Below are 26,604 nucleotides of genomic sequence, written 5' to 3' on the forward strand. Positions count from 1 at the left end.
TTAATAGTGCTTTAATTTAATGTTTTGTCTGTAGCATGTTTATAACTTATCAGATGTCCCAGCTGCTAAAACGAGATGCTTTAAACTCTTTGTTTTTTATTTATTTCTATTTATTTGATTTATTTTCCATTACAACAGATGTGTAAAAAAAGCAAAGGTCCTCAGGTTTTTTACTAGAAAGCTGTGACTTCAGTACAGCCAAATATTATTCCAGCAATAAAAGATAATTGAAAATAAATACATTTTTATCAATTAAAATGTCAAACAGGAATGACCTACAATAAACAGAGGAGGAGGCCTCAAGTTTCACCTTTCTAGCGCCTACAATGCAGATCTAAACCTAATCCTAAAACAGCTTCAGTCCAGGTCACACCCTCCTGCATCTAATCCAAATAACCATAACATAATAGGTGTTAACGACATCAATGACTCCTCAGAGGTAGGGAGGAGGGGTATTCTTAGGTAGTTTCAGCTCGTTAAGAAACAACAGACAGCTATAGTTTATAAGTGTGATGCTCCCATGTTCCAGTCAGAATTGACAAAGCTCCTCAGATGAGAAGTGAAAGTCTTTGAGAAACCAAAGAAGTCCAGTTGTCTTCATTTGAACCATTTGGATAACCATGACCTGGACAACTGAGAACATTCACCAGCATTAGGGCTGGACTAAATAGAAAAAAAGCATATAGTTTAAAAAATTATATTGATCGATATCAATAATTATTGAGAAATATAAAAAAATGTAGAAAATATTATTTAAGTGCAGCCATGGCTATTTTGTGTCACTGCCTTTTGATAAAACGAGTTGGTTGTTACCAGACTTGATTTTTAATTGATTTTTCCATTAACCGTTGTGTCTTTTTTTTGTCAAACTTGTGCAAACCAAAATATCGCTGTGCTGGTGAACTACTCTAACCTTTTTACAGGACACTTTCCTTCACCTCTCCTTGCAGCAACATCTTGCTGTCTGTTTTAGTTTGAGAGGGGAGGCCTGGATCTGGTACTTTTGATTGGCTGGGAGCAAGTAATGACTCTAGTACTAAAATACCCGATCGACTATAATAGAAAAAGAAAGAAAAGTTTGTATTGATCCATTTTTTTTATTATCACGTCATACATCCATCGATCGATATAAATATATCTTTATTGAATTATTGTCCAGCCCTAACCAGAGCATATCAATTAAAATGCTTTGGGTAGACTTAGACGACGTTAAAACAAAATTCCAATTTCCTCAACTATTCAAAGCATTTATACAAATTTGTATTTGCAGGTATGCATCAACAAAAACAACCCACTCCATTCTTTTAGTAAATCATGACATGAACAGTAAGTAATTTAAGTTGTGCACGGCCGCTCTGGCCAATGCTAGCTGGAGTACCTGACTGCTGGAGAGAGTCCAGGATGTTACGTACAGAAGCCATCTTGTCAGCAGTATCAGGACTGACCGTTTCATGGTCCAACATCTTCAGCAGAGAGGTGAGCTCGCTCAAAAGGCGCTCCATCACCACTGGGAACAGGAACAAAAGTCATTTTGATTCAGCATTTTTCCCAAAAACTGTTATGGAAAGAAGTGAACTTTAGATTCTAGATGACCAATCCTGCAGAGGGGCAACATAGTTTAAATGTTTATGCTGTTACACAAAGTGTATTATATTTGACACACACAGGGTCTCACGGGAGCTTAGCGCCTGCTGCAACAGCTGACAGGCATTAGATATAAAACAGCCTCACATTTTACAAACTGACATGGAATAGATACGACTCTCGTTGAAAAGGTTTTCACATCTAACTCCAGCATCCTGTGTGAGTCTTTGTGTGTGTGTGTGTGTGTTTGCATCTGTTTGTGTATTTTGTTGCCCTTGACATTGTTCCAGATGCCCCGACAAACACTCACACATCCTGTCTGTTCAGAGTCAACAAAGAGAGGAGGAGGGAAGAGAGTTGCAGAGAAAAGAAGGTAGGTGGAGAGGTCAGGATGCTTCCTTGCCTGAAGGAAAAAAGAGCCAGAGGAAGAAGTAGATTTATGGTTTCTATCTACAAATAATTGTGTTTGGGATTTAAGGATCGCTTACTGGGTTGCTTTTATTTAGGGAGTGTAAATCGCAGATCTTTGGTTTGAATGTTTAAAAAAAAACCATTTTTTTACATTTAAAAATGTCAAAAGGAAAAACAGGACTTACACGGGGGTTTCCTGCCACTTTGTGGTTTAGTGAAAAATTATGATAATGATGATTCTGATGACATGTTCTAAACCTTTTGTTTTCAGCACGTCTAACACGTGCTTAGTGGAATCCCTTTTGCTGAGTAAGACAGCTTCAATTCATGTTTTTATGAATCTGTCTGTAAAGAGACGCCCACGTCTCTTCTGATGTGGGCGTCTGGTCCACAAGGATCATTACAAAACCTCAGGTTTGTACCTCTTAACAACCTTTGTGGATTTTGAGGTGCTTTAGGATCAGTATTTTCTGCAAAAGTAGCATTTTTATTCGAAGCGTAATGGGTATTGTACTGAAATCATCCTTCCCCATAGATGAACTCAGATTATGATCAATCAACTTAAGAGAACCTTTTTTCCTCTACTCTGCCAACAAGGTCATGTTTGGGTATCACTGCACAGCAGAACTTTTTCATTGTTCCCATTGTGTCATTTTCTTTTTTAATTAAAACTGAGTTTTGCAGCAGCTCGGCTAAATTATTGTCATAATTGTCCCTTTTCTTATTCAAAGCCCTGATTCTGTTACTCGGAATATGTCCCGTTTACGTATTTGAGTCTTCATACTGGTCCAGGTTCTACTAGCTGGTTCTTCCTCTCAGAAGGGAGTTTTCTTCTCCACTGTCACTATCTGCTTGATTTGTATGGGGACTGCTGTTAAAGAGCAAATTGCAGGTTAGAGCCTCCTTAGAACAAATGTTTAGAGAAACATTGTAGGAACTCGTTCTAAATGAAAATGCACACATGCATGAACTATTTAGGATTTTGGAGTCATTTTTGTCAGACTTTTTTTTTTTTCTGCTGCCAAACCAGACAGGCAGGCAGAGGGAGTCCTCTTTGCTTGATCATAAGAAAAATATGGATTCTAATGCTGGTTCTGACACAGAGGAAACTTTACATGTTTATAATTATACTCATGGTGGACAAAACCAGGTGTCGGACTCGTGGAGACCGGGCTTTTTCATTTCTAGCGCCGTCACTCTCGAACCAGCTCCGACAGTCAGTAGGGCAGTCGACTTCTTTGGCGGTCTTTGAGTCGCCTGAAACCCTGCGTTTTTTGTTTAGCATTTCCTGAACATGCTTGAAGTTGGCTTACTTTTCTGTAGTTTTGATTCTTTGCTTTGAATTCTGTTGTTTCAAGTTCAATGTTTTAATCTCTTTTATCATGACTGTATTTTGTTCTTCAGTGCCTTGGCCTCCCATAATGGGCGAGGAAGGCGCTACATAAAGTTTCTGTGAGTGCTCGCTAGCCTAAACTCATGTGCTAACATCACAATATTGCACAGATTGCTGTCATCTACCAGACAATAAAAAGTAATATTGGTCAGTTAATATAATATTGTTTATTGACAATAATAAACTCTAATGAGTGTTTGTCAGCAGTTTCATACTCGTTAATATCCGTTCACATAATGCATCTCATCCTATTCAGGCCAGGCGGCTCAGACCTGGGTCTGACCCAGAAACCAACTTCCCTGGCCCGCTAGGAAATTTTAAAAGCTCCCCATCCTCTTCTGGGGCTCAGTACGGACCTCCCTAACCTGGTTCCGACACTGATCTGGGCTCAAGGAACCAGCGGGTATTTTTCAAAACTCCACCACGAGGTTCTGGAGGATAGGAGGCATTTTGAACTCCCATCACATCTCTGGGATTGTAATCCTCCGGCCTGAAGTGCGCACCAGAAGTGACCGTATTTTAAGCTGCTCAAAACGCATCAGGAATGGAAGATCTTATGTACATTCTTGCTGTGTTTGTCTTCAAATTTCATTTGTGGTTCTTTTTTAAACACAGATAAGGTTTTTCTTTACCTCTCTGATGTTTCGTTTGCGGCTGCAAACATCTTCAGAGCTGACGCTGATGGTGGCGTCACATCCTCTGCTGCCCGCGGATACACGGAGTAGGAAGTGACGCCACCATCAGCGTCAGCTCTGAAGATGTTTGCAGCTGCAAACGAAACGTCAGAGAGGTAAAAAAAACCTTATCTGTGTTTGAAAAAGAACCAAAAATAGAGGAATGGAAGATGGTGCCGTTCATTCTCTTAAGCCTGGTTCATGCTTCTCTGTCAGCTCCGCAAGGGACAGACACGCGCGGATCGACGGAAGCGTTTTGCTCTCATACTTCTCCGTCTCCTGGGGAGTGTTGCAAAGCAAATCCCTGGCAGGACAACAGAGGGCGTAGCGCTGTGGTATCCTGACATGTATCGGTCCAAGATAGTGTGTTTATATTGTGTTTTTGTATATAAGAGACTTTTAACACGGACAAATTTGTCTCTCATTCTCCTCCATCTCTTCATGCTCTCGCCACCTCAAAACCCACGTTTCCTGTCCTTTCCGTCCACAAATAAAACGCTTGCTGCGCATCTTTTCACTCCTCCAGTCACGGGAGAATTAAACGTTCATGTTTTTGGAGTATTTTCGCGAGGTATTCTTCAAGCTTCTCCGTGTCGGCCGCTAGTTATCCTCGGCTCTCTTTATGTTTTTGAGGGCGCAATGGCGGCGCTGTAGACAACAGCGGTGTCCTGACCAATCACAAGCTTGTGTTGTCCGTCTTGACTGACGGATGTTTAGAACAGAGAGCTCGACTCCGTCCGTCCTTGCGGAGCTCTCCGGTAGACATGCAAGGACGTTGCGTGTCTCCGCACTGACGCAGATGGAGAAGCATGAATCAGGCTTTATTTGGAAACCCGGCGTGGACTCGATGTCCGGACCCGTTGGAATTTGTACAGCCTCCACACATTAGTTTACCATTTTTAAGAAAAATTACCACAAACCTAAAATAGTGAACACACACACTGACTGAGCTTTTTTTTTTTTTTTGCCAGTTAAGCAACTGGAAATCTGCATGTGACCTTTTTTGAAAGTTTCCGGATGTTTTACGCTGCTTTCGTGTTTGACTTCCTGTCTGGCCCAATCTGGACTGCTGAGCTTGAGTCGTACTGAGCTAGCACGTAAAACATAGACTCAAAGCACAAGCATGTTGCTACACACCTCTACACTTCATCAGCTATAATGGCATCTAACAGCTGGCTACAACGTTTCACAGAAGTTACGCATCATTTAGGCATCCAGTGGAAAAGCCGGTCCGATAGAAAATGTTTAGCTAATTGGAATTATGAACCAAACTCAGTTTAGTGGGTTCAGTTGGAATGTTTACATTGTAAAGGGCTATGAGATGACGTGTTATCAACTGGTACTATATAAAAAAGAAATATAATTGAATTTAGAAACTAACAATTTGCAACTTTCTGTTGGGTAAATAGTAGCCATGGAGGGAATTACTACAGCATCCAAGATCAAACCTGTCTTGTTTAATCTCCTACAAATCAGGGACATTGAGAGTGAAAGAAAAGTCCTAACTCTCCACTAACCTCCCTCACGTTCTCAACTCCAACAATACCCTATTGTCTCCTCAAGAGCCAAAATTAGATCACCACGGCGCTCCGCAGGACCAGAGCAAACAATTGCATTGTCAAAGTCAGAAAAGCCCAGAAAACTCAAAACAGGAACTAACACACAGCACACACACAGTGGAAGAGGGGTGTGGTGCTGCACAGCTGTGTAGCCTCGATTCGCGGGCATTCAAGGTTACAGGATACATCTTCAGCAGCTGTGTGTGTGTGCACAGCTGTTGTTTCCTGTCCGAGCTGTCGACAGAGAAGTTTCTCTATTCCTTCCTGATCCTGAATCTCTCCATCACGCCACTCTGCATCTCCCTTCTGTTTTCCTTTCTCCTTCTGTCTCTTTATTAGTCTTCTGTTAGTCAGGTCTGGAGAAAGGACAGAGACTAAGGGTATATTTTAAACCTGGCAGCTCACATTAAACACTATATAACGCCACTAGCGAGGCTGATGGAGGAGCCTTCTGTCTATTTTTTGTTTTTCTGACTCCATGCAGCCATTTCTCCTGAGGGACTTCACATTTCAGAGGCTGAGTATCAGCTGTTCTGGAGGCTTGTGGCTGTTCTCACCCACAGAGGGATCTTTGTTACCCCCATTCCACCGACACACACACACACACACACACACACACACACACACACACACACACACACACACCATACTTTCCTCTTCACAGCCCTGTTTTCACTGGTCATATAAGAGGAGCACACACTTCATCTGCCTTTTCCTCACTAACCAAAAAAACCTGGAGTTGTGACGAGAATGTGTTACCAGAAGGACTTCCTGACCCTGGCCAGTCATGAGACCTGGACCATGCGGCTATCATTTCAACAGATTTATTGTGTTTGGTCACGGTTCAGAAACAAACAGCTACTGCTGCAGATGTTTATTCCTTCACGGTCGTCCTGCTAGTATCACAATTTAATCCCAATCCTTTACATGTCTGACCCAACAATCATCTAAATCCCTCCCTGACTTTCCTCTCTGGTCTAAACTACTCCTCCTTCTTAGAACATGTTAGCCCTTCAAGAAAAAAAAATAACATGATTGAATGCAGTGAAATGAAAGGCTTGTTGTTTATGAATTCCTCTTCCTGCTTCCCCCACAGTCCTAAAGACCTCAAAAGGTCCCTCAAGATCCTATACTCTCTCTTTCCCTCAGAGATCCCTCCCTTTTAACTCTTTTCCCTTATCCAACCCTCTTCTCCAGACACCCATCCTCTTCAGCGAGAGGTCAGAGTTCGAGGCTCGGCGGTCCCGGCAGCTCCCTCAACAAACAAAAGTCTGTTTCAGAGCTCCAGCACCCCGTACTTCATAATTTCATGACAGCAGTACACGGTGTGACAGCTTGCCTGGGGTTAGCATGCAGTCATACACTCTAAAAAGTCCACAACCAGGCTGTTAAAAGAGCCAGCTGTGGGGGGGGATTCTCAGTTTTTACACATTCTTTTGGTATCTTCTCCCTTTCTGATGAGCCACTGCTGCAGCTCCCCACTCCCCACGGAGATGGGTCAAATGTAGAGATGAATTTCACCAGTGTGTGGTGATGACTTTGGGACTTTAAGTTTAACTTTTAACTTAATGTAAAATGTAATAATTATATATTTTTTACATTTGGAAGAAGTAAAAAATGTGTTAAAAATTTAAAAGAATACAGCTATTAAGTATAGTGCAAAGGAAATAGCTTTATCCAGACTTCAGATGTTTACTCAGACATTGGAGGTCCTAGGGGCGGAGCCAAAGGGACATTGGTCCCTGCTGATATCTGATTGCCACCCTGAAGTGCCCCATTTCATGTGTTTTGCACTATGATCAGATCATAGGTGGGTGCAATTCCAAGTCTAAACACTAGTTGAGCTAATGAGCCAAATAGAAAATCCCAGCCCCTTTTTCAATACTGTGGCCCCATGATGGTCCCAAACTCAGAAAAATCCTAGATCCGCCACTGCTCAGATAAACAAAAATGGACTAACACATGCTGTTGTTGATCAAACTTTTCCAAAATAATCGATCCATCCATATTCTTCCGTTTATCTGGAGTCGGATTGCGAGGGCAGCAGCCTAAGTTGAGGCCCAGACTTCCCTCTCCTCAGCCACTTGGGCCAGCTCTTCAGGGGGAATCCCAAGGCGTTCCCTGGCCAGGCGAGAGACAGTTCCTCCAACTTGTCCTGGGTCTCCTTTTAGGTGTCCTGGTTGGGCGTGCCCAGAAACCATCACCAGGGAGGTGTCCAGGAGGCAACCTAATCAGATGCCCGAGCCACCTCAACTGGCTCCTTCCAAAATAATGTAGCTTTAAAATGTAAAGTGCGAGTAAAGTGATGATAACCTGTATAGATGAGTGTCTAAATACTGCTGTAGACACGTGTAGTCATTATTATTGTAGTTTAGTGCAACTCACTTAAGATTTAATATTTCAGTCCCAAATCTCCATCTTCAGGTTAAAACTCTGCTCCACACGGATTTAAAACCAACCACAGCAGAGGCGCAGAGTGATGCAGTCTGTACTGGACTACATGGCTGCACTGCACTGGACTCCAGCTGAGTCTCGGCCACACCTCCAGCTGGCTTGGCGACTCACCTGGCGATATGAAATGTTACGACTCTGAGCCGCTCGCCTCCTTAAAAAAAGCCCTCCTCCCTTTCTTCTAGTAATGAAAGTGAGGTGAAAATCTTCCAAGCGGTGAGAGAGAGAGAGAGAGAGAGAGAGTGTGTGTGTGTGTGTGTGTGTGTGTGTGTGTGTGTGTGTGTGTGTGTGTGTGTGTGTGTGTGTGTGTGTGTGTGTGTGTGTGTGTGTGTGTGTGTGTGTGTGTGTGCACTGAGAAACTCCGAGAGCATGCAGGGGTGGGAGTGGGGTTGAGAGAGGTGCTGTAAATCACTGCCTCTGCTGCAGACAACACCTCCTCTAGGTGCATTTTTCAAACAGGAAGTGAGTAAGACTCCTCCCAGGGTGTGCCTTACCCTTTAAGATGAAACCTATATAATTGTTTATTTTTTTCTGATTTATTATCCATTCATATAGAATTGTGTTAATAGTTTCCTACTTGGTGGAGACATACTTTAATCTTGAGTTTTTATACATAAAAATGATAAACACGTTTGCAGTGACCAAACTGCAGCAGTTTATTTCTTTCTATTATTTAAAACAGATGGTCATTTCTGAGCATGACTGAACAGAAAATACAAAAAATAATACTTTAGTTTACACTATTTAAATGTCCGATTGTAACATTGGGGTTTATGTCCGCAGTGATTATTAACTGACAAGTTGCTTGAAATGGAGCAGAGTTATGATCTTTAATAATCCCCTCACATCTGAGCTGGCGCCCTTCATCTTCTTCTGTTTGTTTTCTGCAGCTCGGAATTCTTTAAAACTCTAAAACTTTAACAGGATGTGATTCCACTAAATGATCGAGATGGGTTCATCAGAACAATTTGGTGGACTCGCGTGCAGCTTCCAGCCAGGAGCGTTTTATAAACAGAGCGGATATTCAGCTCATCCTCCGGCAGCGCAGCTTCCAACACGGCACTCCTCTGTTGGCTCATCACTCTACCTGAAGGATTTCTCCTCCATCCATCTACGCACGCACGCACGCACGCACGCACGCACACAGAACCAACTGGCGCGTGGCTGCATGACATCACTTTCTAATAGCGGAGTCGCGCGCGTGGAGCCCTCAGCTCCACGAATTTGAATTAGCCCCATTGTTTGGAAAACACTGATCTTAATATTCACAACAGTGGACATTTAACTACATATTTGTTTAGCGTGTAATCCTATTTTAGCTCAGACTAGATGATTAAACTCGTTGAAGTTATTATTTTACTTTTACTTACCACTCTGGCGTTTTGTGTCCATGCCGCCTGGTAACTGAGTATTTCCAGACTTCTTTCCAGTTATACTCCCTTTGTCATGTTGTTTTGAATAATTACAAACATGTGAGACGAGCTCCCCGCAGGAACAGCGGCGCTCTGTGCGGCCGACTCACATTGTCCGCTCCAGTTTACAGTTAGGACTCGGCGGCTGCTCGGTTTTCATCCAGGGCTCCGCTGGGTCCTGGTGCCCGCTATGTTCTGTTATCCTACCTACAACAGTCCTATTTAAAGAGCTGTAATCCCAACCGGATTATTAGTATTAATTAGCCTTATGTAACAACCGAAGAGTTGGAATAAACCTTTATTTACTCTTTACTTGAATGTGGTCTGAAATTTTTCCACTGTTTCGTTTTGGAATAAAAATTTTAAATTAATTTAAAAATTTCGGCTGAGGCTGTAGCCACAAGTCATCACTTGTCAAATAAAAATTTACGTATTTCTCATTGTACAGTTGTTTTAAATTTCTGATTGATTTAATATAGACATTTTTAATTCATGAGTACACTGTGAGAAATAAAATGTTGAACTAATTTAACAAAGTCCATCCTTCCACCCATTCTCTTCCGCTTATTTGGAAGCCGATAGGCTCAGACTTCCCTTTCCTCAGCCACTTGGACCAGCTCTTCTGGGGGAATCCCAAGGCGTAGCCTGGCCAGGCAAGAGACATGGTCCCACCAACGTGTCCTGGGTCTCCCTTTAGGCCTCCTCCTGGTTGGACGTGCCCAGAAAACTTCACCAGGCAGGCATCCAGGAGGCATCCTAAACAGATGCCCGAGCCATCTCAACTGGCTCCCCTCAACGTGGAGAAGCAGCTGATCTACTCTGAGCCCCTCCTAAACGACCAAGCTTCTCACCCTATCTCTAAGTGAGAGCCCAGCCACCATGCAGAGAAAACTTATTTCGGCCGCTTGTATCCGTGATCTGGTTCTTTTGGTCACTACCCAAAGCTCGTGACCATAGGTGAGGGTAGGAACGTAGATCGACCGGTAAATCAAGCGCTTCACCTTCTGGCTCAGCTCTCTCTTTATCAAGACAGATCGGCATAATGCCCGCATCATCCACAGACAGACAGACGCAGCACCAGTCCGCCTGTCGATCTCGTGCTCCAGCTTTCCCTCACTTGTGAACAGACCATAACTTAACAAAGGTATGTATTTTTTAAACAATTTATGTCCACTGGTTCCATTAAACCTAGTGGCTTAAGTAAATAATATATCTTGTTATACGTTGTTATAATAAAAGTAAATTTATATTACTCTTTGTATTTAAGCAACTTGTAGAACCAGTTGATGTAATCTGGTTTAGTATATTCAACATTTAATTTCTTGGAATCCAGTCGGATCTCATTCAGAAATGTTCTAACTGGGGACGTTCCAATCACGTTTTTTTTGCTCCCAATCCGAGTCCGAGTAAATAGATTTTAAGAATCTGCGACAGACATGACGGTCAGCAACAGGGTCGCTTCTTTCTTCAAAACAACTGCATCTGTGAAGTTAGGAAGACAAAGCAGATCATGCCGTGACTCAAGGAGACTGCAAAACCCGACATTAACAACCACAGACACTGGATCAGCATACTGAAAATCAAGTGGGGTTTTTGTTTTTGCTTCCAGTATTTCTTCCTGTAAATTGTTATTTTAGAATTTTACTGCTCCTGTATTTACATCCTAGCGGTTGATCCTTTTTTTTTCTGGGTGAATCATCTAAACCATTGGTCCCATAACTGTCAATCTTTCTGGTAAAGCTTTCACACGAGGCCATTATCGTGCATGCTCGTTCCTGGTTTAGTTTTTACTTCCTGTGCATTCTGTTTGTGTAGAGCGATAGCCTTCATTCCTTATCACTTAACCTGACCAGCTAGCCCCTGGGAGCTCTTCAATTCAAATAAGCCCACCCCCTGATAATTCTAACTGAGCCAATCAGCGCTGAGCAGCATACATCTCACACACACACTGCAACGCTGAGTTTCTCATAAACAACAAAGACTGAAGCGAAGTTTGCTGCGGCTCTTTCCTCTGTTCTAAATGACTTGAACATATCTTTAAAGCCACAACAAGTACAAGCGCTAAAAGCCTTTCTTCTAAAACATTTTTTTAGGTTTTTCTATTTCTGCTCTATGGTCAATGATTTCACATCGTGACGATTTTGATCAAATAATTAGATGAGCAGTTGTTTTCAGTTTGGAGAAACGGATGCCAGTTCTATTTGGATTAAAGGGTTAGGGTTACGTGGTTAGGGTTACGTTTGAGAAAGTTGGAGGTTCAACACCCGGCTGTTGCCTTTTCCATTAGATCCGTTCCCATGATCAGAACTTCCAGGTTATTTTTTACCAGACCTTCGTGTCATATGTTTCCATTTCACCAAAGACCAACCAAGTACCTGAACTGGGGTATTCGACAGAAGCCCAGCAGAGTCGCTGGGCGGGACTTGAGGTTAAACTCATGCTGATTGGTTGTAACTCAGTGGAAAAGGACATTGGCAGACGTTGCCAAATGACTAGCATTTGTACAATTGGAAGAGTTGATGGTGAAGCAGAATGTAAGCAAAGGAAAATAAGCAGTATTGATGCTCCTTTAAAATCGCTGTTTCTAAACTCCCAAAGATGAAAAACGGAACGGGAATCACCCCATAACGCCAAATTTTACACCGTTTTGTGTTTCTTACATCACCGTAACAAAAGCAACACTTCGCCTGGTCACTGAACGCTGCTTTTTACACCACACAGCTGCTCTCCCAAACTTCGACAAAATAAAACTTTGAATGTTAGTAATGTCCATGGAAGCCTTTGGGTGCTGATCAGTGACGTCACACTCTGCTGAAATGGTCGTGGTATACTGACATCTTTAAGTCCTGAAAGGGCCAATTTTGTATGGAGACACAGTGGCTGAATTCAATTCAATTCAATTCAATTCAAAGATACTTTATTAATCCCAAAGGGAAAATAGAGTTTCAGTAAACACAATTCTGAGATCAGACATACATTCATAGGCATAGACACATGACAAGAATTGGTGACTGGTCATTCGCAACCCGAGTTGCGCTACCTTAATAGAGATCAGAGGGTTTATATATGAGGATTGAGTCAGGTGGAGGGAAAAAAGGCACTTCAGAGTTACCCTCCACAGGGAGGGCAGCTTTGCTATGCAAAAAACACTTCAGACAGAAATGAAACAGACTTCAGACATCACACAACATAAGTGTCCACTAGGTGGGGAGGTAGGGTTGGGGACTCTCCACACATCAGTGCATCCAGCCGTGAAAAGGAGCGCTCATCACCTCCTTTTGGACAGGGGAGGGAGGTAGTTGGGTTTAGAAAGCACAGTGACTCCTGGAAACGATTCAACGGCCTTCACCGGTCGCAGTCCCGCCCAGGCTGGGATAGGGAGACAGAGTTGCCATGGCGACTGCAGCATTCCACATTTCTTCTGAGGGGGAGTACCGGTAATCACTTCAGCCTCACAGGCTCAAGGGCACCAGATTCAGATAAGAACTTGTTTGGGGGCCAGACAGAGATAATTTCCTCTCCGTCTTAAAGTTCCGTTGCTCCTCAACCCCTCTAAATCCAATAATGGTGTGAATATCCCAATCTGTGCTGATCCGTCAACTTTCTCCTAGATCAAATCCACCTTTTGTGCCAGAGTCTGAATCTCAGCCAAAGTTCCAAGCTTACGACTCATCTCGACAATTATATGAGTTTGTGCGCTCACAGCGCGGTGTCATCCATCCCTGCGCTCGGGGATTGAGCCAATATTCCTCGACAGCTCATTCATTTTCCGGTAAGCCAGGTAACCACTCAGGCCAAAAAGCAAGAAACCTGACACCAACACCACGAATATCCAAACATCTTCAGAATCCTCTACAGACAGTTGAGAGAGGCATATCAGGTTCCACTGTTTCCAGGAATCCATGATGTCCATGATATGCCCAGCTGGCTCTGTCCCAGAGGGGCATCCGGGAGCCCCTTCTCCCGTTCTCATCGTTGAAAAAATTTTGTCAGTCGCGTTGAGAGACCAACTGACCAGATCCATTTTTAATAATTTCCAGTTTCCAGAAAAAATGCTGAAGTGCTGTACACCCAAAGACAGACCAAGAGCCTTGGGATACGATAGGGAGGAGAGGAGGAAAAAAGTGTCTGTACTCTCCAAGAGCCGGACTAAGCTGGTGTTTTTTCCTGTCACCTTCCCCCCTTCCCAGAAATTTTCAGTGGAAACAAAGATATGTTCCCTGCATGAGGGTTTCTCTGGGTGCTCTGGTTTCCTCTCAAAGACCAAAAACCCATGTGAAACGGGAGAGTAAGAGTCAGAATGATCAGGTAGAGACGGGTGGTGGTAACCAAGACAGACGTACATAATTAAAAGGGATGAACAGTTCTTAAAAACAGATCGAAGCAGCCATGACGAGTAATGTTGAAAGCAAAGAAAATCTGACTTTGATGCTGACGATGCCCAGTTTTTATTCATGCTGTAACACAAGTGTTAGCTTACAAAGCTGCCCGAGAAGTGCAAATGATTGAAAAAAGCAAATAAAAGTGTTGTTTCACATTAAACACCAAAAAAGCCACAAAGTACAGAGTGCAATCTTCATTTATTTAATGTTGTTTTAATCAAGTTCAACAAATCATGATGATATCATCATGAAATTTGCAAGAACTCAGAAGCAGCAGAGGTTCTGCATCACTGTGACACAAACCTGTGAACTCTAACATCCATTCATTATCTCAGATCATCAGTTTGGTATGGATGTTCCTCTGATCCTCACTCTTTAACCATGAGAGTCAAAACACGTGCTTCTCTCTGCACCCGTTATCATTCAAGTGCCAGTTTGGCCCAGTTGGCTGCTTTTATTTTTATTGCTCAATAAGAGCAAGACGCAGACCAGTTGCAGGACACCAACAGCTGAACGTTTCCTTTCAACACTTCAGATCTGAATCACTGTCAGGGTCAAACTTCCAATAAGTCGACACCTTTGATATTGGACGGATCTGTTGCTTTTTTCTTTTAGAAAAGTCGAACTTGCTTCTTCAGTTCATTCTTCTTCCACTGAGCGAGGCGGTCAAAGACAGACATGGACATGCCAAAGACTCTGTAAAACTCTTCTGGTGAAAGGTGACGCTGTGTGAGGAAAGACCAGGCCACAGTAACGCAGTCACATCAAACAGCATTCAGAAAAAATACACTAAGGAATTTTGTTTAGGGAATGAAAGTATTTAAATTATTTATTTGCAAGATACATAATATTCTTGAGTCCATATAGTTATAAAAGTAGATGTATTGATAAATTTATTACCTCTAATCTGGCTCTGTCCACATCAGCGGGAAGACGCTGCTGCCCTCTAACTGACACCACAAGAGTCTCATAGGGGTAAATCTGGGAAAGAGAAACACAGGATTACAAATAGCTGTCTGTGACCAAGCAGTGATGCCACTAAGAGGAAAATGAACCGTGGGAACAATGGACACCCCTATATATTATCTAGGGCCACCCCATTGCCCACCCCTGGCCAAACATGCTTCATCATATAAAATTATTTATCAATCAATCAATTTAGTTCACTCAAGTTAACAAACAGTAAATTACAAACACTTTCATTGTTTAATGTATATAAGTGAAAAAGGAGCAGGAAGAAGAAACATCTTGTAATGGTCGGCTCTTTTGTCAGTTATTACCAAATTAAGTTTGTGGTCATGAACATTAATTTCACTTACAGTCTCAGATGGAAACAATATCAATCTCTTATTTTAACTCCGAAGTACAGACTAATTTAAATTTTTAACTTTAGTTGTTTGAAATTGATTAATAGTGGAGCATTGTTTAATCACCTCATCCACATCTTTCCAGTTTTACTCGATACACTAAGATACAGTTTATGAATGAAACCTTCCACGATTTGCTTATTTGATTATCAATGCTTGTGTCTATTTTGGTCTTTGATGGTGTGAATAAATTCTGTATAAACAAACAAGTAAATAGATACATATAAATTCCTTAATGTCAATATGAGACAACAGCATTAAAATAACTGCTAATTCTGTTGTATTACTGGTCAACAATCTCCATTTTTTTCATGTCCCACTTTGAAAACATTCAAAGTGTCTCTATGATAAAGATGTGCTGGTTTATTTTTTTGTTTTGTTTTTTCAGATGAAAAACTGTGTCATCAATTCTGATTTGTATGTTACATGTCTCCTTTTTACCTAATACCTTGTGTATTTTTTTTTACATATATCTGATTATGTGTAAGCATCTAGTGTGGGTAGCAAAGTAAGAATTTCATTATGCATGGGTAAAACTCTGAATCATTAATCCTGTTTAATGTTAAGTATTATGATTCCATTTAATAATTTGCAACCAAATAAATCATGTAGGTTTAATAATAAGTTTGATAATTCCTTTAGGTTTGTTGGCAATGACAAAGTGATGAATACTTTTTTATTTGTTCATGTTTTTGTCACCTCTTAGTGGCCAAATATAGTAACAGTCTGAGAAAAAAGCAACTATCGAACGTGCATTTATTTTCTTCTTCTGAGAAAATCACATTTAAATTGTTTTTAAACTTCAAAAATCAGAATTTTAGTGAGCGAGACTGGAAACATCTTTATAATCCATAGCAGATTTAATCCAGACCTTTTCTCTGTGGCTGCTGCATCTCACCTTGTATTCTGAAGAACAAAATAAGGAAAAATCATTTAGTCACCAATTGTTGTTTCTGTTTTATTATATTCATAAAAACAGCATTCATCCAGGGAAGAGTTAAATGAAGAATCAAGAGGATAAGCAGACAGAAGCTGAACAACAACAGGCTCACCTCTGATCTGCCAGTTCACTGCGTTGCTGCTGTCATGCCGGTAATAATCCGAACTGGCACTCCCAGGCTGTCAGAACACAACAGCAAGGATTTAGAAAAGGTAAAAATGTTATCTTTGTAACACACCACTGACTGACACGCTGTATTACCTCGTCCACCCGTTACAACATTCTGAAACCGTCGTAACATTTGTGTCGTTTGTCCTCCAAAAGCAAACTGAGACTAACGAGTTTCTGGTTTCACCAGAAATGAAGCACTTTATCATTTATCACTGTTTAGTGAGCTACCTAATGATTCTTACTCCTGTCTCTCCTAATTTAAAATAAATTGAAAGTTATTTGTAGAGGAGTTTAAGTATCTCGGGGTCTTGTTCATGAGTGAGGGAAAAATGGAGTGTGAGATCGACTGGCAGATTGGTGCTGCATCTGCAGCAATGCGGGAGTTGTCGTGGTGAAGAGAGAGCTGAGCCAGAGGGCAAAGCACTCGATTTACCGGTCGATCTACGTTCCTACCCTCACCTATGGTCCCAAGCTTTGGGTAGTGACTGAAAGAACGAGATCGTGGATAGAAGCGGCCAAAATGAGTTTTCTCCGCAGGGTGGCTGGGTTCTCCCTTAGAGACAGGGTGAGAAGCTCAGTCATCCGGGAGGGGCTCAGAGTAGATCGACTGCTCCTCCACGTCGAGAGGAGCCAGTTGAGGTGGCTCGGGCATCTAGTCAGGATGTTTCCTGGACGCCTCCCTGATGAGGTTTTCTGGACACGTCTAACTGGGAGGAGACCCAAGGGAAGACCCAGGACAAGCTGGAGGGACAATGTCCCTCGGCTGGCCAGGAAACGCCTTGAGATTCCCCTGGAAGAGCTGGCCCAAGTAGCCAGGGAGAGGGAAGTCTGGCCGTCTCGGCTTAGGCTGCTGCCCCCGCAACCCGACTCTGGATAAGTGGCTGAAAATGGATGGATGGAAGTAATTTGACCATCTCTGTGAAATTTAGATATTCGTAGCCTAAATACATGATTTAAAATGAGATTTGTAGAAAACTGCTCAATGGGGTCAGAATACAGAAATAAAACAGATTTTACTTTCTTATTTCCACTTATCCTCATATTAATCAAAAGGGTTTTTCTACAGGGCATTTGGGAATACTTTCTTTTTATGTTTTATAAATTCAGGCAACAAATACGATTTTAAATGATAACTCTGTTAAATATGAAGTTTAACGTGTCTGAGTCGAACTGAGGAGGACATTTCTGACCACGATAATGAAAACAGAATAAACAAATGTTAAATACATCAAACTTTGTTTTTTAATCCAAACCCCTGATTGTTTGATGAAACTCACAAATGTCATACCTAACCTCCTGGGACCACTTGTCCATATATGTGTAGGGTTAGCATACGTATGTATTTTGGGTGCTTTTAAAGCTCAACTACATTTAACCAAAAATATGTGAATTTCTGTCAGAGTCCAAGCCCCCAGGCCGGGCTCTCCCAGCTGACCGGCTTCTGTCTCGGACCATTACCCAGCATGCCCCTCGCGGGGATTCCCTCCACGTTGCACCTGCGTCATCCATGTCTATATATGGAAGACGCCACACCGGCTCTTCACTCAGTCATCGTTCCACCGTGTTCCATGATCAGAGTATTCAGAAGCTAAGACAGTTAAACCTCCACCTTTCTAACTCAGACCTCATCCTTCCGTCAGCCTTGTCAGCACCGCTTGCAGCCAGCAGTCTCTAATAAAAGCTCTTACTCCCGAACCCAGTCTTCGAGTCTGACAGGATGACTGAGTCCATTAATCCAGCGGAGTTCGAGCAGATTAAGAGGAAGTTGGAGCAGGTTGTTAGCGAGAACGTTCAGCTCCACGCCCTGGTCGACCAGCTTAACACCAGGCTGAACTCCCAGACCGATCTCTCCCTGCAGATGTCTACTGCCGTCACGGCACTCCAGCAGCAGGTTCATGCGCTCCAGTTGCAAGCCATCACTCCACCGACGGGAGAGCCACACTTCAGTCTCCCGGAGAAGTGGAATGGAGAGACGGGGAGTCCAGACGGTCTGCTTGCTACCCTCGACATGCAGTTCGAGTGCCACCCAGGACGCTTCCCCACTGCGCGCTCTCGGGTGGCACAGCTCACCTCCCTGCTCTCCGGACGCGTGGCAGAGTGGGCTGCTGCGCTCTACAACTCCAAATCACCAGAGTGCAGCGACTACGCTGCATTCGTGGCCGCCCTCAGAAAGACTTTTGTTCCACCCAGCAGCGAAATGGGGGCAGAGACACGACTCCTAAAACTCCGCCAGAAGGAGCGCTCTGTGTGCGCATATGCGTCGGAGTTCCGCACCATCTCCGCCAAGCTGCGGTGGGATGACTCTGCCCTCCGAGCCGTCTTCTTGGAGGGACTGGCAACCTACATCCGGGATGAGATGGCGGGAAAGGAGCTACCCCAGACCCTGGATGAAGTTGTGGACCTGGTGTTGCGCATGGATCAGCGGGTTTTGGTTCGGCCCAAGCCTCTCATTCGCCCATCCAGGGCGCCTGGACCTTTTCCTCGTCCCCCCACGCCTACTCCCGGACCCGTTGCCACTGAGGAGCCCATGCAACTGGGCCACCTTCCTCCGGAGGAGAGACAGCGACGGTGGCGCGAGGGCCTCTGCGCCTATTGTGGTTCCTCCGACCACAGACGCATGAACTGCCCCCTCCGTTCGGGAAACGAAGGAACCCACTGAGTCTCGGGGTCGCTCAGCCTGGGTCAACTCCAACCCCTGCCCTTTCCAATCGGCTCCTTCTGCACGTCACCCTCCAATATGGCGAGACCTCGCTCCAGATGCACGCGCTGGTGGACTCGGGGGCCGCTGACAATTTTATGGATGTGGATCTGGCTGAACGCCTACGGATCCCCACTACCCCCTTGGAGAGGGTTGTACCAGTGACCACGGTGGACGGCAGGCCCCTCCAGCCTTACCCTGTCCAAACCGAACGCAGTCCCTCCAGATGACAGTCCAGGGCCACCGGGAGACCCTCCATTTCTGGATTATCCGTGCTCCCTCCTCTCCTCTAATCCTGGGGTTTCTCTGGCTCCGCCTCCACGACCCACGGATCTCCTGGTCCCAAGCTCGCCTTCTGTAATGGGGGGCCCAGTGCCGGACCCACCTCTCTCCTCCTCCACCTCGACCTGACTGCCCGGAAGGTGGCTCCGGTTCAGCGCCACCCAATCTGCCACCGCCCTATCGGGATCTGGCCGCGGTGTTCGATAAGCAGCGAGCCACCGCACTGCCGCCTCACCGTCCATACGACATGGAGATCAAGCTCCAGCCAGGAACCATTCCACCCCGGGGGCGCCTTTTTTCTCTCTCCCCCGCCGAGTCCAGAGCTATGGAGGACTATATCGACCAGGCCCTCCAGCAGGGTTTCATCCGACCCTCGTCATCCCCAGGTGCTGCAGGCTTCTTCTTTGTGAGGAAAAAGGAGGGTGATCTCCGCCCCTGTATTGACTACAGAGGACTGAACAAGATCACAGTCAGAGATCGCCATCCTCTGCCGCTCCTCACGTCCGCCCTGGATGCCATCTCCCAGGCACGGATTTTCACCAAGCTGGACCTCCGGAGCGCCTACAACCTGGTCCGTATCAAAGCTGGAGATGAGTGGAAGACGGCGTTCATCACCCCCACCGGTCACTGGGAGTACCAGGTCATGCCCTTCGGACTGTGCAATAGCCCCGCCGTTTTCCAACGCTTCATCAATGATGTCCTCCGTGACATGTTGGGACGGTGGGTGTTCGCCTACCTGGACGACATCCTGATATACTCCAAGTCAGAGGCTGAACACCACCACCATGTTCGCGCGGTCCTGACCCGGCTCCTGGACAACAACCTGTTCTGCAAGCCCGAGAAGTGCTCCTTCCACCAGCGGTCCGTTTCATTCCTGGGTTACCTGATCTCGGATCAGGGTCTAACCATGGACCCTCAGAAAGTCCAGGCGGTTAAGGACTGGCCCCTACCTACCAGCCTAAAGCAACTGCAGAGTTTTCTGGGTTTCTGCAACTTCTACCGTCGATTTATCAAAGACTTTAGCACCATTGCAGCACCTCTCACTTCTCTCACCCGACCGAGCCCTCCTGGTCAACCGTTCCGGCTCACCCCAGACGCCGTTCGGGCCTTCCACTACCTAGTCGCTCGTTTCACATCGGCTCCTATCCTGCGCCACCCGGACCAGGCAGTCCCTTTTGTGGTCGAGGTCGACGCCTCTGATGTCGGCGCCGGCGCCATCCTGTCCCAAGGTGGCCCCGACGACAGGCTACATCCCTGCGCCTACTTCTCCAGGAAGTTCTCCACCACCCAGCAGAAGTACGGCGTGGGGGATCGTGAACTGCTAGCCATAAAATGGGCGTTGGAGGAATGGAGGCAGTGGCTTCTGGGCACCACTCAGCCGTTCACCATCTGGACTGACCACCAGAACCTAACCCACATACGGTCCGCCAAGCAGTTAAATCCTCGCCAGGCACCCTGGGCCCTCTTCTTCGAACCCTACGAGTTCCTTCTCGCTTATCGCCCCGGGACAAAGAACCAGAAGGCGGACGCCCTCTCTCGCCAGTTCACCCATTCAGCGCCCACGTCCGAGCCGGCGCCCATCCTCCCGGAGCACCGTTTTGTGGCTCACCTTGGGTGGCCGTTGGAGGAGGCCATCCAAAACGCCCTCCAGGGTGACCAAGCGCCACCAGAGACCCCCGCCGGTCGGCTGTACGTCCCCTCGGCCTGTCGCAGTGAGGCGTTGTCCTGGGCCCACTCATCATGCCTGTCTGGTCACGCAGGCTTCTCTCTGACTCTCAGGTTCCTTAAACGGGCTCTCTGGTGGCCACGTATGGAGAGGGATGTTAAGGAATACACGAGCGCTTGTGACGTCTGCGCCCGCTCTAAGGCATCCACCCAGGCTCCGGTTGCCACCCTCAGACCTCTTCCGGTGCCCAGCCGCCCCTGGTCCCATGTGGGGCTGGACTTTGTCACGGGTCTCCCGCCGGTCAACGACCTCGACACCATCCTGACGGTCACTGACCGGTTTCCCAAGGCTGTTCACTTCATCGCCCTCCCGGGCCTCCCCTCGGCTCGACACACTGCAGAACTGTTTCTGGAGAATGTGGTGCGCCTCCACGGGTTCCCGGTCGACGTGGTCTCGGATCGTGGTCCCCAGTTCACGGCCCGTTTCTGGAAAGCCTTCTGCCATCTAGTGGGAGCCTCTGTCAGCCTGTCTTCGGGCTACCACCCACAGACCAATGGTCAAACGGAGCGGGCAAACCAACAGTTGGGCCGGTACCTCCGCTGCTTCGTTTCGGCGCAGCCCTCGCAGTGGCCCAAGTACCTCCTCTGGGCGGAGCTGTCTCATAATCTCCACACCTCCTCGGCCACTCAGATGTCCCCTTTCGAGGTCTGCTATGGCTATCAGCCCCCGGTCATTGCCCACCAGGAACCCGAAGTCGCGGTGCCAGCCTCTCAATCCCTGGTGAGGCGCTGCAAAAATGCATGGATCAAGGCGCGGGCCTCCATCACCCGGGCCAACGCCCGTTACTCCCACCAACACCTCCGCAGGCACCGCCCGGGCCCCTCCTATGATCCAGGGGACAGGGTCTGGGTGTCCACGGCAGGCCTCCGGGTCCGCGCCGGTTCCAGGAAGCTCGCTCCCCGGTTCCTCGGACCCTACCCCGTGCAGAAGGTCATCAACCCGGACACGTACCGGCTGCGGCTGCCTACAAGCCTTCGCGTCCATCCCACCTTCCACACCTCCCGGCTCAAACCTTATGTGGAATCCTCACTCCTGCCGCCTCGGGCTCCGGCGCCTCCGCCGGCCCGCTTCCTCGACGGTGAGCCCATCTACACCGTCCGGCGCATTCTGGATGCTCGCCGCCGGGGTCGGGGTTGGCAGTACCTTGTTGATTGGGCGGACTACGGCCCCGAGGAACGCTCCTGGAAGCCGGCCCGTTCCATCTTGGACCCTGCCCTCATCTCGGACTTCTGGGCCCACCGAGGTGGCCCGGGGACTTCTGGAGCCGTCCCTGGACCGGGGGGTCCTGTCAGAGTCCAAGCCCCCAGGCCGGGCTCTCCCAGCTGACCGGCTTCTGTCTCGGACCATTACCCAGCATGCCCCTCGCGGGGATTCCCTCCACGTTGCACCTGCGTCATCCATGTCTATATATGGAAGACGCCACACCGGCTCTTCACTCAGTCATCGTTCCACCATGTTCCATGATCAGAGTATTCAGAAGCTAAGACAGTTAAACCTCCACCTTTCTAACTCAGACCTCATCCTTCCGTCAGCCTTTTCAGCACCGCTTGCAGCCAGCAGTCTCTAATAAAAGCTCTTACTCCCGAACCCAGTCTTCGAGTCTGACAATTTCTATATAAATATGGAAATCCAATCTGATTGGTCTTTGAATGTTTAAGCAGAAGATTTAGAATTATTTTGTTTATTGAGGGATCGTAAGTCACTTCGTATCAATTCAGACAGAGTCAAGTATATAAAAAAGTAAGACATTTATTTTCTAAACAATTAAAAACATGACAATTAGGAAACACTTTAGGTGATGAATGAATCTAAGTGGTTGGAATGTGAGGTGTGATGATGTGTGATGTAATCAAAACCTTTGTATCTGGAGAAACTGAGTTCTGAGCGGGAGTGAATTTGGTCTGCTATAACTACAAGCGATGGTTTATAAAACCACATCAGATGCAATCTGTCGAGTCTATGTACCCTCTCGGAGACCCCCGTGGTAGATCCGGAATGTGTTGAAGTCCGGGGACCCCAAAGGTACCGAAGTCCGGAGAAGAAACCGCAGTGCCACTATACCGGTCTCAAGATGTCTCCAGGTCCCGGCAGGTAGTTATTTGCGTCTATGGAGGACTCAAGGAGTCGGAGCTGATTCAGCTTTATTCTGAAGGAACCGTTTGCGGTCAGCTGTAGCGTGCAACAGGTTTTTTTTCTTTCTTTCTTCTTTTCTTTTGGTCTTTATTTTGGTTTATAGCAAACTACAGGACTTTAACTAAAACTTATTTCACACCACACCTTTAACTGGTTTAGTAAGCTCCTGGTAAGCTTAGAAAAAAAAGCGAGGACCAAAAACTGTTCTCACTTTGAAAAATGTCCTCACAGTGGTCCACAGTGTGTAGTATGTACAAGAACACCCCCCCCCTCCCCCCCCACACACACACACACACAACAGTGATTGCTTACTCTGTTCAGTCCATTTTTGCCGTAACCCGGCAACGAGGCAGATTTGGTGATGTACGAGTCTGAAAACAAAGAACATACACAAATACTCAAATTAAAACCAGATTTTTTTTCATCTTTGTGTATTTGATGCTTTTGTGATCTTCATGTTGTCGTGTTAAGAAAAGACTGTGCTAACAAACATTTCAGTTGTCTATAAACTATATAGATATGTTTAAACAGGACCCAGGTTGGATGCTGTCACTGCATTTGGTCCATTCCTTCCACCATGCCATGTACCGAGTGCACTGCTGCAGCTGCAGCAGCAGAGGACAGCAGAGCTTTATTCTATTTGTTTTGCTTCTTCATTATTTTTTTCCTTTCACGAGTCTTCATCCCTGACTCATCCTCTGTCGGATGCTCTTCCCACCACTTTCCCTCTAACTCCATCTTTCTCCTTCAGCCTCTCTCTTTTGTTCTGTTTCATGTTTAAAGGAATTGGATTACAGCGATGTCTGAGAGCCGGAGCAAATGCATGATGCAGCAGAAAACTGGCTGCTCTGTAAAAAGGAGTCTTTCTCTCTTTAAACAAGCAATGAGAAATAGTTTCGTAGATTTGTCATAGTTTTAGAAAATGTAGATTTTTCATTGATGTGTGCACCGACGCAAATCAGGGTGTAAACTCCTGGCCTATAAGCACCTCCATCACTGTTTACTGCTGCTTATAAATCAGATTTTTGCACAAATTTACTCATAATCTGTGGGACAATTAGGGATTTTAGGGGATAAAAATGCTCACAAAATCAATAAAAGGTGAGTTAAGGTAATCAGATTACTTCACTGCTTAAATTCATGTAAATTTAAAGGAGTGTGAGGAGAATATAAAGACATAAAATCTATTTCTAGAATCACAGGCAGTTACAAAGTGCTGTGCACTGGCAGGTTATGAAACAGATGGCCAAGGGATTCAAGTCAGTGAATTTTTGGATCAGTGCTGCTTTAGAAAAATAAATAAATAGAAGCTGCAGCGCTGTTCATCCTCCCACCTGTAACCCACAGGAAGGAGTTTGCATGTGTCGGCGTGAGCTGATAACAATCCCTTTAAGGCTCTGCTTCTTCACCAGGAGAATCATCAGAATGAAGAAGATGAGGGGGAAGCAGGCGCATTATATCACCGCCAACTCAGGATGAACGATAAAATCTTAATGAAGCACTCACCGTTGTCAGCGGTGCTGTAGTAAGACGTGGTACCTGAGGGTAAAGATATAAAAACACACATTTCCGGGATTTTCAGTCTTTTAAATGTTTGTTAACAGAGCTTTATAAAAGTGATTGCATGTTTAAGGATACTACAAAGAAGATGTTCAGAAACCCTCATTCACATCATGACATCTTCATTTACTACTGATTACAAAATGAATTCTGTAGAAACATGTACATTTTCAAAAGTTGTGTGACACCAGGAACACATTAAAATTTGACATCTACTCACTAAGGATCCTGCTACTACAAGATTAACTGTTTACATCTTTAAACAACCCAGAGGTACTGCTGAGTGAATTATTTAAAGTTGCTGCGTTCGTTTTTGGAAAAAGCTTTTCAAGTAAGCTACATTTTGAAAAAAATAAATAAGGGTTTGACCCTCTTTCTCCCCATTAAGTCACAGAATCTGATGGTTGCAGAAACTGGTACAATGCCGACTTGCGATACACACATCCACAAGCAGACACACAGCTCCGTTGATATGCTAAGGTCAAATTTTCTAGAACAAACTCTGAACTGAACCAAACCTCCTCCCGCTCGCTTTGCGCCACCCCTTTTCCACAATTTAGTATGCTAGTATTCATAGCTTGTGGTGTTTTAGTGGTGAAAAATGAGGCAGTTTTTAGCTTCCTTTGGTTTATTTTTAACTTCAGTACCCCTCACAATCTGGCAAATCTGCACCACCAACAAAACCTGCAGAACACTGCAATGCACGCACACACTGACGCTCATTCTCATGCAACCGACAGAGTTGAGGAAAACAAATCCAACTGCAGGACATTTATAAAACATCAGCTGTGTGATGATTTATCCCTCATGGCATCATCGTTCAGGCATATTCACCATCAAGTCCTACACATCTCATAAAATATGAATCTGCTCCACCAACGCCGCTCCAGCCCCGCTCATGAATCGTCACTTTTCTTCAACTCATCTCATCAGAGGGTCTGTTGTGCCGAAATAAGGCAGGAATGTTGACCAAAAACATACAGACACACCTAACCACCTGCTTTCACTCTCATCCCGCTAACCTGCGTCTCTTAACTTAAATTAAAGGGTGAATATGGAGCACGAACACCAAAGCGATATCTGGTGTGTGGAGGCTGTAGTTGCAACAATAGAACAAGGTCTCCAGGTGTCGGGATATCAGGTTCCTGGCCGATACGTGACATTTTTTATATGGGTCCATCTGCTGCAGGCTTCACCTAAACTCTGGGTGGTTTAGATCTTTTGTGGTCGCTCCTCTTCTGAGAAGGATAACGACACCTTCTGGGCTCAGAAGCAGCTGCTTGACTGTCGAGTCCGCCATTTTCCACAGTGCCGGCCTCGCTGTGCCGAGTGGGCTTTTTACAGACAATAGTGCCCTTTAATGGCTGGTAGATGTAAACATAAATAAATATCAAAATAAATGTTTGATTATTTTTTCATTAAAACATAACTTTTAAAAGAAATACTGTACCTTCATTCGGCACCTCTAAACGCCATGCGGAGGTTTTATTTTTATAATTTTATTTTTAAAATAGCTTTTTATTAAACTGTTCCACATTCAACCGTTAAATAAATCTGAATCAAAGAACAGAGGTTCATTTGTCGTATAACATGTCCCATAAAACCCACCATGATTGCATCCATCACTCTTTGTGACTCTCCAGCTCGTTTTTTCCTGTCTCCACTGCTCTCTGACCCTCATTTACCTCTAGGCTTCATGTCGTATGTCTTCTTCGAGCAGTTTTCAAATTGCTTTAGCTTCTATTTCCTTCTCTCTCTTTGTTACACCTAATTCACCCTATTGGGTTCACTCGCTCAACATTTTTCTGTTAATTCTTCCTGAGTTTTATTCCACATCTGCCGAGTCTCTCCCTCTTTGTCT

General features: G+C 45.2%; 2 protein-coding genes across 6 annotated transcripts in view; both read right to left on the bottom strand.

The window, feature by feature from the left end:
• Nucleotides 1-9,630, bottom strand: part of afap1l1b (actin filament associated protein 1-like 1b) — a 38,832-nt gene extending 29,202 nt beyond the window's left edge. Inside the window, exons 1-2 of the mRNA XM_015961350.3 lie at nt 9,443-9,630; nt 1,379-1,507 (exon numbers count right to left, since the gene is read on the bottom strand). Coding sequence (XP_015816836.3) covers nt 1,379-1,507; nt 9,443-9,464 — 151 coding nt within the window. The 5' untranslated portion in view covers nt 9,465-9,630. The remainder of the gene's footprint in view (nt 1-1,378; nt 1,508-9,442) is intronic.
• Nucleotides 9,631-14,045: 4,415 nt separating this feature from the next.
• Nucleotides 14,046-26,604, bottom strand: part of LOC107386751 (actin binding LIM protein family, member 3) — a 64,296-nt gene continuing 51,737 nt past the window's right edge. For all 5 annotated transcript variants that reach the window (XM_054731092.2, XM_070555820.1, XM_054731095.2 and 2 more), the window contains 6 exons: nt 24,690-24,722; nt 23,496-23,554; nt 16,286-16,352; nt 16,105-16,139; nt 14,767-14,847; nt 14,046-14,591 (listed from right to left, as the gene is read on the bottom strand). In XM_054731092.2, the coding sequence (XP_054587067.2) occupies nt 14,478-14,591; nt 14,767-14,847; nt 16,105-16,139; nt 16,286-16,352; nt 23,496-23,554; nt 24,690-24,722 (389 nt within the window). In that variant the 3' untranslated portion in view covers nt 14,046-14,477. The remainder of the gene's footprint in view (nt 14,592-14,766; nt 14,848-16,104; nt 16,140-16,285; nt 16,353-23,495; nt 23,555-24,689; nt 24,723-26,604) is intronic.

The sequence above is a fragment of the Nothobranchius furzeri genome, chromosome 10 (genome assembly GCF_043380555.1).
Source record: "Nothobranchius furzeri strain GRZ-AD chromosome 10, NfurGRZ-RIMD1, whole genome shotgun sequence".
Taxonomy (NCBI): Eukaryota; Metazoa; Chordata; class Actinopteri; order Cyprinodontiformes; family Nothobranchiidae; genus Nothobranchius; species Nothobranchius furzeri.